The 18,655-nt window shown below is 38.9% G+C and overlaps 1 protein-coding gene across 5 annotated transcripts in view; it reads right to left on the minus strand.

The window, feature by feature from the left end:
- The window catches only part of ANO4 (anoctamin 4), a 301,260-nt gene that overhangs the window by 57,448 nt on the left and 225,157 nt on the right, over positions 1–18,655 (minus strand). For all 5 annotated transcript variants that reach the window (XM_054696103.1, XM_054696102.1, XM_037513790.2 and 2 more), the window contains 3 exons: positions 11,171–11,277; positions 5,494–5,549; positions 1,553–1,674 (listed from right to left, as the gene is read on the minus strand). In XM_054696103.1, the coding sequence (XP_054552078.1) occupies positions 1,553–1,674; positions 5,494–5,549; positions 11,171–11,277 (285 nt within the window). The remainder of the gene's footprint in view (positions 1–1,552; positions 1,675–5,493; positions 5,550–11,170; positions 11,278–18,655) is intronic.

The raw sequence follows: 18,655 nt of genomic DNA on the forward strand, positions 1-18,655 counted from the left end.
CAATGGCAGAGGAGATGCTGGAATGTACAGATACGGAAGAAGCAACATCTGTGGGACAAGAACTATTTAAAGGATGAGAGTCCCTAGATGCTCAGGAAATTCATACTCCTCAAATCTTGCCTGTGATCATCACCTCCTTCCTCTTGTGAGCACAAACTCCACTGCTCTTCCAGGGTTCAGCACTACAGAACCTTCCCCAGTGGCCCTGACCTTGTCCATTATTTCCATCTTTCAAACTGTTTTAAGACCATGGTCTCCATGACACATTTTCACCTAATTGTGCAAAGTCTTGTACTGTTTTCTATTTGCCTCAAGTTTTTAGAGCCTATTTTTTGAAATAGGTCTCTGGCACATCAAAGCCAGCGCCCAGGGCTTCTGTTTATCTTGGCCAAGAATACTTGGAACTAGAAACACAACGGACAGTTAATTAATATTCATTGACAAACTGCAACATCTTAATCAAAGCCCCATCTTAGATGGGAGATATTTTCCCTGCAGCAATTTTCTGTAATTTTTAATCAACATAATCCTATAATGCAGGACTGGGGAGAGATTTTGCTTTTGTTTTTTTCCTGCTGTTTTATCATGCACTGAGACTGGTCAAATGAAAATGATCTCATCTCAGAAAATATTTTCCACTCACCCAGAACAACTGGATCATTTGTTACCCACACAATGAATGGGACCCAATTCATCAATGTCTTTGGTTCAACAGAGTAAACACTGATAACAGGGACTCTGGCAGGGAGAATGTCTACCCAGGAGATGAGCTGTAAAATGAGTTGTCTTATTATCTCATTTTCCTCTGGGCTCAATTTTAAGGGCCCTGGTAAAAGTGAAACCAAGGCAGCTAGCCTGGACAGTGTGGATTCTCACCACCCAGTTTTCATAGTCACAAGGTGTGGGTTCTTGCTTCCCAAACTTCATATGCAACCTCTAAATAATACAAGGGGTGTGTCCAGGGTGACAAAGCAAAAACCGTCATAACAAAAGCCTATAAAGGTGCATGGCAGAAGGTTGGGCATATTCATACAGAAGGTTCAAGCAACCTAAGTTTCACTGCATAATTATCATAGGTTAAGAGTGAATAAATTTTTTGACCTACAGAATTAAAGCAATCTTTATGTGTTATTAGTCTAAAATGAAAATTAAAAGAAGCCTGAAATTGATTAGAAGGATAGTATCTGACGTTTCCTACTTTCATGATAGGAACTAATATTCCATTTGTCACTGATAGATGTAAGCAGTTGTTATTGGTAATTTGTCAATAGCAGTCACCCAGGTGAACTTCTGGGGTTCTGTGGGAGACCTGGCTGACCTCACATGCCCTTTTCTAAGTCCCTTTAGAGGAAACACCATCCCCATGAGTGAGAGGTCTGTTTCACCAAGAATATCCAGCGTCCTCAGGTGAGTAGCCCTCTGGAAAAGAAGCCATAGTAGAGAGGGCTGTGCATACCTCAGGCCTTTTTCCTCCAGTGCTGGCTTATCCCAGTGAACAGCCTGCCCTGATCATCTGTGCGAGCTTTATAAGTGCAGCTGGTTAAAAACTCACCTTACAAGATCCAAAGGCTGGTATTTATACCACACGCCCCAAGAGGCCCAGCATTCGTAGAGCAGATGTCGGTGGTTTTCCGCTCCGTGGGTTCTAATCGAGTTTTTACTTCTATAACTTCCCTGGGATAAAAACACAACTGTTGGTGAGGTGACCCCCCCCTCAAGTCACAGGAAAAGGCAGACAGTGAGGTTAGTCTCTTATGGCAGGAGTAGCAATAGGGGTGATATGAGAAAACAGTGAGTCCCTCTTGAGGGGAGAGTAGATTGGCCAGTTCTTCAGGATGGTCTCTTGTGGAGGATCCTGTGTAGTGAAATGTATGCGCTTGCTAGGATCAGCCTGTTGGAACTGAGTTCAAATTCAGTGCCACCACTTTTAAGATTTATTTATTTATGCATACAAGAGCTGGAGTACGGGCCAGAGGTGCAGCGGGTGAGAGGATTCACCAGAGACAGAGTGGGGAACAGAACAGCAGACTGGCTGAAATACACTGCTGAGGGGAGCAGTGGGTGAGGCAGGAGAGGTCTGCTTCGCCATGTGGGTTGCTCCCTGGCTGGCCGGGGATTGACCTCGTGCTGCAGAGGCTGTGGATTGCTTCATAGTGCGATGCTTAACCTCTTGCGCCACCAGGGAGGTCCCGCCACCACTTTTTATGTATATGTGTATGCATGTATTTTTCCATCCATCCATCCAAACTATGTTCATTGAGGTAAAGTAGGTTTGTACCTTTGTACCTGCTCCTGGAGTTATAGGTGCAAACCTGTACAAATGTCTGCTTTCACACCCTGCCCTCCACCACCTCCCAACACACCTCCACTAAGTTTTGGTTCCACTGCTTTTTAGCTAGAAGAATTTAAACTCTTTGAGCCTTGGCTGCCTAGTTCATAATGGAACCATGATCTGCCTCCTTAGGTTTCTTTTGTGGTTGGAACGACTAAAGGGTCTTGCCCAGAGGCCATGACCAAGCTTGGTAGTTCTCTTTCCCATTTCTCTCAAGACAAGTAAACAGCTGAAACTGCAACCTTATCAGGTCACTGATAAAGTTGTGTAAGAAAATTCTAGAATGGAAAAGCTGGAAGTTGCTTCTGAATTGCAATAATCCAAATCTAAACCAACCTTGTTGAATAAATGAAAAGATGAAGGGGGTTGAGAGACAGGGTGGTTTCTGAGTTAATTAGTGACAATACTTGTTTCAGAAGCAGAAGAGAGACTTTCTGTTGGTGAACCAATTTCTCACATTTACCTGAAAAGTCCTGTCTGAGGGGAAAGTGAACAGGGCTGAGGGAAAAGAAACCTGGCTTCTAGTCTCAGCTCAGTCACCACACACGTGTGACCATGAAGGGCCAACCTTTTTCTAAATTTCTATTTAAATTTTTAACTTGAAATAAGGGTAGTAATATCTACCTTCCTGCTTCCAAGTTTGCCATGAGGTTAAATAATAAAGTGGAAGTGAGAACAAAAATTCAAAAGAACATTTATGTTATTGTTGCTGCTACTCTTTCTAATTTGGACATTCTCATAAGATATTATAGCACTTTGTGGACATGAAAGCCATAAAGATCTTAACATAACTGTGGGATTTCATAGCTCCCCATCTCTTCAGATACCGTAGACCCAACCAATCACTTGTCTGCAGGGAAATTTCTGCCCAATTTCTGCCATTGCCCTTCCATAGGCGAGAGTGGGAGAAGGGAAGGGTGTAGTTCTTACCGAATTCCTTTGCTGGACTGGACAATGCTTATAACTATGTGAAGCCATATGATGTGGGGCTCTGTCTTAGAGCTCAGAAATGCCAGTGTGTGGCTCTAGAAATCTTTTTATTTATTTAATTTTTTAGTTATTTTTGTATACAAGAATTGGGGTGTGGGCCAGATGCATCAGAGGGTGAGAGTATTCACCAGAGACATAGTGAGTAGACACTGCTGAGGGGAGCAGCAGGAGAGACAGGAGAGGTCTGTTATGCCACATGGGTCAGCTCCCTGGCCGGGGATTGAACTCATGTCACAGTGGCTGGCTATAGTTTGATAGTGCTGAGATTTAACTCCTGTGCCCCTAGGGAGGCCTGGGCTCTAGAAAATCTTTATGTCAAAGTGTTCACTTCCATTGTACTAAAAGGATCATTCCAAAAAATGCTTCAGGGCTGTATGCAGTCTTTTAGTTTTCTTTTCCTTTTTTTTTTTTTTAAAAGATTTATTTATTTATACAAGCACTGGGTACAGTCAGAAGTGCAGGAGGGTGAGAGAGCTCACCAGAGCAGGGAACAGAGCAGGCTGCTGAGGGGAGCAGCGAGCGGCAGGAGAGGTCTGTTGCGCCATGTGGGACCCTCGCCAGTGGCCAGGGATCAAACTGGTGCTGCAGAGGCTGTGGGCAGCTTCACAGCCCAGCGCTCAACTACTGTGCTACCAGGGGAGGCCCACTTCTAGTTTTCTTAATGAATAAGGTTTTTAAAATTCTACATCTTTTTTTAAACATTCTTGTGATATTTAAAAATCAAGAGGGCCTCCCCGGTGGCGCACCGGTTGAGCGCTGGGTTGCGAAGCTGCCCGCAGCCTCTGCAGCGCCGGTTCGATCCCTGGCTGCTCCCCGGCCACCAGAGGAGGGTCCCACATGGCTCGCAGACCTCTCCTGCCGCCCGCTGCTCCCCTCAGCAGTGTACTTTGGTCCTTCTGCCTGCTCTGCTCCCTGCTCTGGTGAATTCTCTCACTCTCCCACGCTTCTGACTGTACCCAGTGCTTGTATGTATGCATGTATAAATCAATCAATCAATCAATCTTAAAAAAATATAAATAAAAATAAAAATCAAGAGATTATTTGACTAGAGGTCAAATAAAAAGACTTGCCACTTGTAGATATTTAAAACTATCCTACAAAGTTAACATTTTTCCCTAATGGAAGACTGTTCTCAGTATCATCCTAACAGGAGCGCCATCTTGGCTGGTTCGTGGGATTTTAGAGGACAAAGGCCATGACATTGTGATTTCTCCGTGTGAACTTCAGTGACCAGATGGAGCTGGGGCTCAATGCCATGACAGTCACAATAATATCTCATCAGTAGTGAGGACTGTGTCCTTGAAATCCCATGTGGAAAGAGAATTCTGGGTTAAATGAGCTCAAGAGCTAATGAAAAAGAAAAGAAAAATACCGGATGGTCTCACTCATAGCAGGAATCTAGAAAACCTAAATAAGGGACCAGGAAAAAGAATAACTATAAAAAAGAAAAATCAAAATCAACAAGCGACACACTATGGGGGGGGTGGGGAAAGGCGGGACTGGGGTCAATATAAGGGGGGGTGCAATTGTATGGGGAATATAAAAAAATCTAAAAAAAAGAAAAAAAAGAGCTAATGGGGAAAACAGAGCAAAGCATAATTGCAACTACATTTGCAAAATTCCTTATATATCACAAGGCCAGGCAGCAAATAAGTGAATGGAAAAAAAATCAAAAGAGAATAAAAAAAATAAAAATGTATGTATCTTAAATAAGCAATAAGCAATAAGTACAATACTATTAATTTTCATTTATCACCTTTGGTGTTACCAGACACTTTGCAAGATGGCTTCTTCCCATGCTTTAAAGAATAGCTACAATTTCTTTGTTGCAGGGACTCTATATTTTAGGAACATTCCCCCCCTGGATCCGATGCCACATGCAAATTTTTAATGACTTTTTAATTTTATGACTTGGAGCCCCTCGGCTATTCCTCTGAATTCATGTTGAGTGACTCTTGATTCAAGTATTCTTGCAATTACATAAAAAGATAAATAGAAACAAACCCATGTTGGAGGAGAGACATCACATACAAGGAGGGCCTTCCTAATTACCCACTGAACAAATTAAATTCATTCTGAACAAATGTCATATCAACAAACTCAATTAATGACTATTCCCTGAAGCCAATTTAACAACAAGAAACTGAAAAAGAGCAAAGGCAGCACAATACCTCGTGCAGGGGAAACGCAGCTTCGTAGGAGCCATTGGTGAGCAAACGGTTCAGACCTAAAACCAAGAGAGTTCAATTTGAATGAATACCAGCTCTGAATCCTCAGTGTTCAAGGCTAATGTGAAGGGTGGTACTTTCTGGAGAAAACAATCTAGGTTTTCAAGAGCAATTTAAACCCACTTGGAGATGCAGACGGTTTAGAAGATTGTGTTATCTACTAGGAAATTGGGATCAAGGGCTGGGAAATCAGGTGTTCAGACAAACAAAATAAGGAAATAGACTAGTCTATGGTTGGAATAGAAAATGCAATAAGAGATGTGGATGGACTTACCATAACAAAAACGTGGTGTGGGACTTCTCCTATATAGCCACGCAGGGTCACAAATCTCTAAATGCCGCACACTTTTTGATATATCGTACCTTCATTTTCATGGAGTATGGCATACTTTCTAATTTCCCTTTTGATTTTTTTCTTTCACTCATGAAACGTGTATCTTTACTTAATGAGATCTCTTGGTTCAATGAGATCCTCTCTTTGCTATGTAATCTAATTCTATTGTGGTCAAAGAATGACATATTACATTTTGTTTTATGTCCCCAAATCTGGTCTGTCTTGGTAATGTTCTGTGTGCAATTGAAAAAATTGCCGTTGATGGTGGCGTGGTCTTAAAAAGTCAATTAAGTTTATTGATAATGTTTGTTCAGGTCTTCTACTGCCTACTGATTATCTGCCTACTGTTCTATTAATTATTGAAAAAGGGGTCTTGAGACCACAGACTATAAGTGTAAATTTGTCCATTTCACTCAGCACTTCTATCAGTTTTTCCTTTACGCAGTTTAAAGCTCTATTATTAAGTGCAGAAATATTAGGAAGGTTATGGCCTCCTGATGAATTGATTCCTTTATAATTGTAAAAATGGTCTGAGCTCTGGCAAGATTTTTGCTCTGGAATGTATTTTGTCTGATAGTTGGTTTTGTCTGATAGCTGGTTTATTTGGCTGGTCTGGTGTATCTATTTTGATTCTTTTACTTTTAACCCATTGTGACTTTAAAGTTTGCATCTTACAGGCAGCAAAAAATTGGGTCCTGTTTTTTTCTTCAATGTATTAACTTCTAAAATGTAAATTAGGATCTTCAGATATTTACATTCACCGCTCAGAGAATTATGAAATATTCCAAAACAGAAATCTTGGATTGTACTCATCCGGTCTTGGGTAGTTTCCTGGCACATATGCACGGATCAGTACTTTGCTGAATACTTAGGGGGGTAGGGCTTTGCAGACCTTCAGAATTTTCTCTTTGTATGAAAAAGTGCTCTTCTTTCTGGTACTTTGTTTTGTGATTTCTAGCTACCTTGATCTCTCTGAACTCTCAGAAGCATCTTCTCACTTAGAATCTACAAGGTTCTACCTGCGTTTTTTCTCTCTGTGCTTCTTTCCAAAAATCCAAAACCTCTCTCAAGGAAGCAAGCTGGGGTCATTGTAGGACTGGCCATTGGTTTTCTGTCTCTCAGGAACCCAGTTCTTGGTTGTCCACTGCTCAGTGTCTTGAAAATAATTCTCATACGTTGTTTTTCCTTTCATATTTGTTCACATGGGAGAGCCAATGTGTGCCTGTTTAACTCCATTTTGGGCAGGAGTGGAAGCTTGATGTGTTCATCCTTAAAGTTTCTTGTGGATCAAGAATGATGCTTTTTCTTAAAGAGGATGAATAATACCTCACAGAAGATTATTGGAAGGCTATTTCTCAAGTGGCTATATGGGAATAAACTCTGCTTTAGATCCTGATGAGAATCCAGGGATAAAATCTAACTAGAAGATGAATTTGCACTGATTCACTTTTCATTGATGGAGGGTCAATCAATGTTTAGATACTTTTAATTGCAGTAACACTAGTTTGTTTTATGATGCTTGACATTAACACTAAATGATTAAGACAAACATTTGAAATGCAGATATCTGTAGGGTTTGATTATATATTATATATATATCTGATTATATATTATATGTCTGTAGGGTTTTATCTAACATACAGGAGGCCCTCAACAAACACCTTTGTAATAAAGGAATAAATGATTATGTAGATAGCTCTGATTTCCTGGAGTCTCTATTGAGAATTCCACATCTCATCAATAACTTTTAACTGTCCCAGATATTAGAGGGAAAAAGGAATCTTATCTAATAAAGGAATCTAATCTAATAAAACTGATAACCTCTGTGAGTTTATCATAATTTACCAAAACACTGCAAAATGAGAAAGTAGTAATATTCAGTTTATCACACTACTGACTTCCCTTCTAAGCACCAATTTGAAAAATACAAACCAATTGCAAGATTTTATGCATCCATGTTGTTAAATAAATTTTTGTTGAGCTATTTACTGCTCTAAGTTGAAAACGAACCTTAAAAGGTTGATTTTCACAGTTGTAATAAATTCAGAGTGACGCTGAAAACTAACGCAGCCTTAGTTTACTCTCCATTGAAACACAGTCTTATGAATCATGTTTACAAATCAGTGTTTTTGTGTTATCTATAATCGATGTTGGCTCATGCAAGATGCTAATACCAGAAATAGTTTCAGGCAGAAAATAACATTGGGGATGAATATTAATTCTACCAATATGTTAAATTTTCTTCTAACATGCTGTTTCTTTTATTTATAAAACCAAAGATGACAAACACCATCAATAGAGTATTTGTAGTTTCACTGCATATTTTTGTCATAATCTGTAATGCTGCTCTGTCATTACTAGTAAGGTACTTTTTCAGTTTGTCATTACCAATTTTCAAAGCACTAGGTTTCTTGAGCAGAATTTTCCTTCTTTCATCAAAAGAGAATTTTTTAAAAAGATCCTTTCTTACTAGTAACAATAATATACTTCTTGTGCTTCTTCAGAACATTTAAAATTTACTATTTCCGTCTTCTCTTGTCTTTATCTTGACTAGACTACTTGTAAAAATAGTCCACAGCTTGAGATGCAAAAATTAAACACAATAATTACTGTACGGTTTCATTATACACCGTGTTTTGACTGTGTAAGGAGGTTGGTTAGACACTAAATGTGTTTCAAAGGCCTCATTTCAGCAAGATTCCTACTATACGCCAGATACTATATTAGGCAAAGGTAATGCAAAGATGATGAAGGCAACTTATCTACAATTTTAAGGACACTAGCAATTTTTAGATGCAAATTCTTAACACATGAGTACGATGAGTTGTGGAGTTTGTTGCAAATGATAATACCAATATTAGTAGAGGCTCTGCTTATTTACTTATTTGCATTTTAAGAAATAATCCAGAATAACTACTGCCATTATTTTACTTCCCTTTCCTTGTATTCTAGTATGTTCATGCAATGTTAAATGGACAATGCATGATAAAAGTGTAAGTATTACATACTAAGTATGTTTTAAAAATCACCTGGATAAGCAGGAAAAAGAAAAAAAGTAATCGATGAAATATTTGAATTATTTAGTATACCAAAATGTTAACAGTGTTCCTCAGGTGGAAGAATTTTCATTTTGTCATTGAAAATAAATAACTTAAGGCAATAAGAGCTGTATATGATTATCAAATAAACATTACAAAAATAATTGCCACAGGAATTCAGAAGAGGAAAGAATTTCCAGTTGGAATGTCACGAAGGACTTTATGCACTGGATGTATCTTGAGTATATGGGGATGTTTGAAACCACCACTTATTCAGGTTAAAGAAAAGAAAGCTTACATCAGGTTCAGGTTCACCATACCCACCTACACTGACTCTCACTGCCTTCAGACTTGGACTAGGTAGCTGTCTGTTTCTCCCTATTACATTTTAATTTATGCAGCTTGTTTCAAAGTAGTTTCTGGCAGCTTCATCATCCTAGTGACTCACACAGCCTGCATTCAGCCAAACCTCTCGAGTCTGATCCTCTCATCAGGTTGCCGAACAGCATTTCTCCCACACTGTACCAGGGCAGTTGTTTTGATGAATGTGTGTGTAGGAATTTACATTTACAAACTATTAAAGGCCATCTTGTTAGGTTTGGCTGAGATTTCTAGCAGATCCTGAGCTCTTTTTTGGCTCCTGAAATCAATGACTAACATGCTCAATGCATCCTTCCAATCTCTATTGGACCTGAAAGCTTGACAAGAGACGCTTGACTAGGTGCCAGTTATCAACTTACTGCCCCTTAGCTCCACATGAGCCTTCATTGTCTGCTTTGCAATAATGGAGCTGGACCTTGTAACTACTTCTCCTTTGCCAGCTGGTACAGTGTTGAGTTTTATACATAGAAGGACCTGAGGAGGGAGGAGTTTGTCCTCCTGGTACAAGCATGTTCCTCTCCATAGATTGCTACAGCACCCAGCTTTGTTCTCATCTAGATCCTGCAATGCATGGTGACCAGCAGCACATGGCATCCCCTCAAGGGTCAGGTATCCCCTCAACAGCCTCACAGAGTAGTGCTGCTCACAATGAGTGACTTCCCTGAAATTTCTTCAGGCAGCTTCCCAGAGAGTCCTGTTCAGGCAGAATCCTTTCAGTTTCACCTCTTCCAACAGAATGTGATCCCAGCTTTGTGAGGGGGAGCCTATCTTAGAGCAGTATCTGCTCCTAACATCAGCTGTTCCTCTGTTCTTTGGCATTCTTCTTACCTTTTGGTAACCAATCTTCCACTACTCCATTCCTGCTAGAGTTATTAAACTATTCAAATTATGAGTGTGAGTGTGTGTGTGTTTTGCCCCCCAGATTTAGATCCTGACAGGTATAGGTCATTATTCAAGCTATTGATAACAATCTTGCTAGGACAAAGATAAGAACAAAGTCACCCAATTCCTTTTTTTTTTTTTTTTTTGTGGGACCCTTGCTGGTGGCCAGGAATCGAAATGGCAACTGGCACTGCAGAGGCTGCGGGCAGCCTCGCAACCCAGAGCTCAACTGCTGCGGCACCAGGGGAGGCCCACCCAATTCCTCATGATGTAGAATCATCTGTTTAATAAGGCAGGAAATTTGGTAATATAATATGGAAATGTTCTCATGAAAAATGCCTAAAATACAAATGGTGGATGCTATTTAACAGGGGAGGTGAGATTACTTGGAGAATTTGCACTGGTGACAGCTCAGCTCTGCCCTTGCAGTTCCCTCTGCCTAGAACACCTACCCCTGCATCTGCCCATGCTGGCTTCCTCTCATCTTTTAGGTCTCAGTCCAAATTTCATCATCTCAGGGAAGCTTCCCTTAATCATTCAGTCTCACCTTGAACTAACCCTTCCTAGCCAGCCTGTCTCTGTAACACCATGCATTTCAATTTCTGCATGTTACTTACTGTATTTACTTATTGCCTGCTTTTAACTTCTAGAACACGGGCTCTGGGGAAGAACTGTGTTCATCTCTCCCACCACCTACCCGGACACCCCATGGATGCTCCCCACACCTATTGCCTAACACACATGGGGACTCCGTTAAAATTGCAGAATTTCTCCACAATCTTTGATAAATAAGATGACATCCTATTTTAAAAAGACATCTAAGAATGCTATTAAGAGTTTACATGTGTGAGTTATCTGTCAAGGGAGTCGCTAGAGGTTCTGTAAACAAAGAGTGAGTCTAGAGTTCATAAATCAATACAATCAAGGGGCAAAGTCTCTAATCTTCAAATATCAAAAGTAGCTTGTTATACTATAGATTACTTACCAATTTTGTTTTTTCCTTCTTCATACTTTATTCTTTGTAAAATGTGATGTACAATTCTACTTCTGGTGGCATTGTTGAAGAACGTGTCTTTGTTATGTATGATGAAGCTGCATACACATATTGAAAACACAAGTTGAGGATTAATTGGAGGTGAGGGAGCTCAATTTCTGATATAATCTGGTATTACTCATAGGAGATGCCTTCAATCAATCACACAGAGGGCATATCTGGAACATCATGAGAGAGTTCAGGATCACAGAGAGGTGACTAGGAGGCTCATAAGTCTCGGTAAATTCTCAGTCTCCTGAGTACTCACATCATGATGTCAGGAAGGAGCTGGGGCTAAATAAAATTAAGAAATTTTAAAATAAGCTAATAGCAAGTCTAGGCATTATATCTTATTTTTTTTCCTCAGTAAAGTCGGTAGATAACTCAACTAAAAATTTATTTTGCTTATCTGTTCTGTCTCCTCTCCTCCCAGGTCATAGCCACCTGATATATATATATATATATATATATTTTTTTTTTTTTTCACAAGATTGAGGTCTTGTTGCATGGTGAGGTGAGAAATGGATCATTGGAAATTGCCTATGTCCATTCCTATCCCAATTTTTTTTCCTGGGTGGATCCCTTTTTCTAAGCAAACACTTAAGATTGTTTCCTGTCTCAGCTGATGGCCTACCCAGCCTGCAAAGTTTCTCCCAGAACTCACACTGACACTATGTGACGTTGGGTTTTCCAGTAGATGTTCCTGTCCTTCTAAGAGATTTTCCAGGTGACAAATAGAGCTAATCCGCCTATTCCAACATGAAATGGTTCTATCTTTCCTTTCTAGGAAAGTGTTAATGGTAGAATATCAGAGATACTATAATTGCCTCTTAAATTATAAAGTTTATTTACTCAGCAAACTTCTATTGGGTACTTCCCATGAGTCAGACACTGCATAAGAATATCAATGTTATAGCCACTGCCTTCACAACTCAGTTCAGAAGTCACCTCCCCAGCAAGTCTCCCCACATTTCTGTCCCCCAAATAGTCAGTCCTCCTGCCTCTTGTGCTGTTTCTTATCTTGTAAGCATTTCAATTACTGATCACTCTCTATTGTCATTTATTTGCATTCATTCATTCAGCAAATGCTTACTGGCAGTACTCTGTAGGGTACTGATTGTATAGTGGTAAACAATACAGATAAAATCTGTATCTTTCAGAGGCTCAAAGTCTAGTGGGGGAAGAGAGACCAGAAAAAGAAATGAACATGACTATATGGCAGATAATGGGCTAAATCAACCTCTTTCTGCCTCTTTCTGTTTGCTTTTCCTCCCATTCAGGACAAAAGGCACAGCAGAATCATGACTATTTCTGTAACCCTAGGGTCTAATGAGTGGCTGGTACACAGTATAGGTTTTTGAATAGCAGGAAGTGAGGGTCATGAGACTTTATGGGACATTCCTATTAAACTTTAGTTTTTCAAACAATACAGTCTCAAGAGTTGTAAGGTGATGGGAGAAAAAAGGTAGAATAGGCCTGGGATTTGGCTTTGAAACAGAGTTGGGAATGTGAGTTTCCATAATATATAAGTGAGAGAAAGGTTAGAGAAGATGAAGATAAAATGTAAATCATATGAACTGATTCCTTGGAGAAATATTTTCCTCTCACTTTTATTTCTTTTGGATTCCATCCTAGAGAAAACTGTTCTCAGCAAAAAGTGCTCTGACATGGTCGATGACAGATAAATGCTATGTGAGAGGAGGGAAGTGGCAGCATTTATCATACATTTTCTCTAGGGTTTACTGAAAATATTTTCTGTTATCAAAGAGAAAAAGGGGGAAACCAAGAGTTACACTGAATACAGTTCATCAATTTTACCCTATTCTGCTTTTTTTTTCACCTTATTTGAGAGGCACCATAACATTTTAATACCAAATAAAGGTGTCATAAAGAAATAGGCAACAAATAAAAAAACTCATTTTGACTCATAAATGCAGATGGTAACTGAAAACAGAATAGCACGACTGTGCTTGACAAGATAATTCCAGGCTAAAAGCCCATGTCCCTCCTGCATGAAATGGTTTCTGCTACTTTCTTTTTTTTATAGCACTGCATAACGTTTTGAGCTCATGTAATAGTTCTCTATAATAAGTACTGCAGACAAGCTTCAAACTTTTGTTGTCCTCTTCCTTATGTCTCAGTTGTACCTGGAACCTGGAGATTCTATAGTGGGAACAAACATACAGGCAATGCCAAGCACTGAAGATACATGAACATCCAACCCTTGCAATAACCTTTGAGGTAAGGATTTTATAGCCCCTCTTCCAAGTGAAGAATTAGAGAGCTCGAGTAATATGCTCAAATTCACTGTACATACCAATAAGAAGCAGAACCAGGATTTGGAGTCGGGCAGTCTGGCTCCAGAGGCTGCCCTCTTTTTTATCCCTGTCACCTACCTACCTTTATCAGACACTTCCTGACTCCTAAAGGTTAGCTTTCCTTGGGATCAGCGCAAGAGTTATGGTGCTTGAAATACTCTCCTTGCTTCCATTCACCCTTTGAGCCTCAACTCAGACCACATTTCCCCCCAAAGGTCTTCCGTGATCACCCTCCCTTCACCCTGAAAAGTAATGTGGTGGTATTAAAAAAACAAAAACAGAACCATTTAATGGAGGAGGGAGATGAACTCTCAGCCCTGAGAACCCTCAGTTCCAACATCACCCTTCTTCCCCCTGTCTTTAAAGTGAGACAGAATTCAGTCTACACCCTGGCTTTGCCACTAACTATGTGGCATTAGGACCATCTCTCAACCTTACTGCGTCTTGGTTTCCTCAACCACTTCTCATTAAAGTGGAGGAAAGCCCAAACTTCTCTCTACAGTCTACATGTTTCTACATGGTCTGGTTCTGCCTACACTAGTGAGTTTATCATTTCCTTCTTCCCCTTACTCATAACAAGCCAGCAGCACTGTCCTTTATCCTGTCCTTGAATGAAAACAGTTGTTAATGCCCAGGGCTTTTGTTCACGGATTTTATTTCTTCCAAACATTTGGGTGTCAACTCAACCATTCCAGCTAACAAAGTGATTCCCATACCCATAAGTCACTTTCTATTCCAAGACCTTGTTCTATTTTCTTTTCTGGTTTTACATTCTAAAAAATTGTTTCATTGGGGCAGAGGAGGGAGTGATGTATCTACATCTTTAATGTCCTCCCAACTCTGTAGAAAGCAGGCTCTATGAAGGCAGGGCTTGTCTGCCTTGCTCTCTACTCTTGTGTCTGAGTGACTAAGCAGACCATGTATTACCCAGAAGTTCACTGAATGTTCTAGGAATTATCAAATTACATTGTCGATCAATTTTCCGTTTTTTTACTATTTGAAGATTCTGAAAATAATTTTCATCTTATAATTGCAGTTTTTATGCAGTAATACTTTGGTAGAAATAAAGGCAATAAAGATAATTTTAAAGCCTTGTTAATTTTATATATATCCTATATATGGAATATACCACAGTCTACTTTCTGGCCATATATATAAACTATATTATGGTCATACTTATAACCTATTCATGGAAATTCTGAGACTGTTAAACAAGAATCCTCAGAGTTATGAAAATTCCCATGATTTAAAACTTCAAGATATTTTTAAGAAGCATTTGATTACCTATAGATGTTGCATATAATTATTTTAGAATTATAACTATATTATTGACCTCTTACAAATTTAAAAATCTAAGGCCTATGTCAAATAGGAAAGAGAATCGGATAACTAATTAAGGCATGTTTCTTGGCCCTTGGGTAGAGGAGCTTGAAACATGTCCCGCTGCATTTAAGGATTAACTTGCATCAGTAATTGCTTTATGTTTTTTGTCACTCTCCATTTGAATGGAAACATCTAATATAATTAACCGGTGCCCATGTCCTTTCTGTTGCAAGCATAGGGGGCAGTTAACTTCTCTCTTTTATTCTCAGGCTTCTGGTTCAAGGAAAACCATAACTGAATAGTGCCTTCTAAAGTTCCTCATCCCCAATGCAACTTAATGTGAAATGTGGGATTCTGATGTCATGTTGGAATGGGACCTTGGGGATTCTGGGGTGGGAACGAGAACATCTATGTGGGCGAAATCTGAATATAATTGCAGCCAAAAAGCAGACTGTGGTATATTGCAAAAGAAAAAAAAAGGACCATAATTCCTCCCAGCCATTTGTACCCATTTATATATAGACATATATACATATATAAAATACATAGCCATTTATATATACATATATGTATATAAATGCATCCATTATACATATCAATATATACACACAATTTTCTTTCATCTTCCCTCAAGATATAGAGTCAATCATTCCAGTCCTTGAGTATGAGCTGAATTTTTGACCATCTTTAATCAACAGACTGTGGCAGAAGTGATTTTTGTGAGATTGCTGAGCTTCAGCAGGCCTCTGCAGCCTCCACTCTTGCCCATGCAGGACACTTTCCCCGTGAAGAAGCCTGAGCTAGCCTCGCTGGCAATAAGGTGCCTCGTGGAGAGAAACCCAAACATGAGCTGGCATAAACCACTGCACAAGTGAGAGAGACGGTTCTGAACTACCCCACCCCACTACGCAAAGACTGCAGCCACGTGTGGGCTTGGCATGAGTGTCACGCTATGCATCTGAACCCAGCACAAGCTGCTGAATCAAAAGAATCATGAGCAAATAAAAGGTGACCGGTTTTTCTGATGGTCGAAGTTAAATTATTTCATAATACACAAAGAAAAGGTTAATGCCTTAAAATAAATATTTCAGGAAACTTAATTAGACTTTTAAATAGAGATTTCTTTTTTAACAAGGAGAACCAAAGGTGAGTCGGCAAACTGTCACTTAAATTATATCCTCAAATTAGTGAAAATCTAAGTAGGAACAAAATAACCAATTAATTTTTTATGTGACAAGGCCTATTTTGAGAGATTTGGAGCTGTAGGCAACAGCAGTACAATGGCTAATTTCTATTCTCAAGTATACTTGTTATGGTAAAGGAGGAGGTGATAAGCTACTAAAAGATAAAGCAAGGTAAGATTTCTTTCATATTCCAATAGTCATTTCTCATATTACGTCATGATAGCATATTTGCTACTTGAGTGGTAAATAAAAATTAAGAAATAGGTACACTGGAGACTTTCAGGTAAAGATGGGAAATTCAACATCTGCATTCAATTTTTTTTCTGTCAAAACCCCAATGAAAATATTACTGTGTGTGATTAAATAAAGGTATAAACACTCTAGGAACAAAGCAGAAAACAATAGCAACAAAATGGTGGAATGTGAAAGAGACAAATAGCAATAGACATAGAAGACCAGAAAAAGTAGGATCCTAAGCTAGTTCTGGGAAAACCAAAAATAAAATTTATATTAATGGAATCTCATAAAATCTGAGAACCAGTGATCTCTAGAAGTGGGATGAAAAGGATGCTAGAAGAAGGAAAGAAGTTAGACCCCCCAATTTCCCACCAGCACTCCAACAGAAGACTGGAGGGTTTTTCTCTTTTTCTTTCATTTTTTATGTATGATAATACAATGTCTGACTGTGACACATCAAACATGGTAGGGTAGGGGTATCAGAGTAAAAAACCAGAGGACCAAGTGAATTTTTTCATACTGGAAACTGAGACTCCCACCTGTCTTTATCCACTTAGGATCCAGAACATTGACAGCCAGGACTTGACATTCCAGGCAGAAAACTGGCAGAGATTGCTCTAGGGAATATTACCAGCCTGTGCTGTAACATTTAAAAATAGTGACATAGAGACGCCAGAATGAAACTACCCAGTCATATCCCTCCTACGAGGCCACAGCTGATAGGCCCCACCTATTACTCTGAACTTCTACTCAAGTTTTGCATTTCTGATCGTTAAATATGAACAGTGAGTCAAAGTTTACTGAGTGTCTGAAAAATTCTATTAATATAACAGAGAATAATACAAAGGGACATAAAACACAATCAGAAAGATGTCAGAGTGGGGGCCTCCCCGGTGGCGCAGCGGTTGAGCCCTGGGCTGCGAAGCTGCCAGCAGCCTCTGCAGCGCCGGTTCCATCCCCAAGGCTCCAGGCAAGGGTTCCACATGGCGCGCAGACCTCTCCTGCTGCCTGCTGCTCCCCTCAGCAGTGTACGTCGTCACTCTACCTGTTCCGCTCTCCGCTCTGGCTCTGGTGAATTCTCTCACCCTCCCGCTTCTGACTGTACCCAGTGCTTGTATGTATGTAAATAAATAAATAAATAAATAAATAAATAAATAAATAAATAAATAAATCTTTAAAAAAAAAAGAAAGATGAAGAGTGATGAAATGTTTAAAAAATCATTCTGGATTAAAGACATGTATGACAAACACAAAGCTAACATCACACTCACTGGTAAAAACTGAGTTTTTCCTCTAAGAAAGAATCTGTGGATGCCTACTGCTATCATTTTTTTCAACATAGTATTGGAAATCCTAGGCAGAGCAATTAAGTAACAAAAAGAAATAAATGGTGTCTATATTGGAAAGGAAGAAATAAAATGGTTACTATTTGTAGATGCCATTCTATTATATATAGAAAACTCTAAAGATTCCACCAAAAACCTGTTAGAATCAAGAAATTCAGTCAAGTTGTTGGATATAAAATCAATATACAAAAATCTGTCATATTTTTATACACTATAATGAAATATCAGAAAGAGAAAGATAACAATTCCATTTACAATTACATCAAAGAGTCAAGTACCTAGTAATAAATTTCATCAAAGAGGTGAAAGATCAGCACACTAAAAACTGTAAGACATGGATGAAAGAAACTGAAGAAGACACAAATAAATGGAAAGAGAATCCATACTTATGGATTAAAAGAATTATTACTGTTAAAATGTCCATACTACTCCAAACAAGATACATACTTGATGTAATCCCTATCAAACTTCTAAGGGCATATTTCACTTACATAGAAAAAAAATCCTAAAATTTGTATGGAATCACAAAAACAGACAAAAATCAACAGAATAGCCAAAGGAAACTTAAGAACAGAACTGGATTAATCATGCTCTCTGATTTCAAACTATATTATAAATCTATAATAATTTAAAAAGTATGGGACTAACATAAAAACAGATACATAGATCAATGGAACAGAATAGAGAGCCAAGAAATAAACATATATGGTCAATTAATTTTCAACAAAGGGGTCAAGAATATGTGATGGGGAAGGGAATTTTCTTCAATAAGCTGATACTGGTAAAACTAGACAGTTACAGTTAAAAAAATGAAACTAGACCATGACCTTACATCATACACAAGATTTAATTCAAAATGGGCTCAAGACTCAAATGTAAGACATGAAACTCCAAGAAGAAACCATAAAGGGTGAGCCTTTTAACATTGATCTTCATGATAATTCTTTTTTTGATTTGACACCAAAGTCAACAAAAGCAAAAATAAACACGTGGAAACACAACAAACTGAAAATCCCTGCCCAGCAAAGA

Source organism: Talpa occidentalis, unplaced genomic scaffold (genome assembly GCF_014898055.3).
Source record: "Talpa occidentalis isolate TD23 unplaced genomic scaffold, MPIMG_talOcc4v2.1 talOcc4.16, whole genome shotgun sequence".
In the NCBI taxonomy this organism is placed as follows: domain Eukaryota; kingdom Metazoa; phylum Chordata; class Mammalia; order Eulipotyphla; family Talpidae; genus Talpa; species Talpa occidentalis.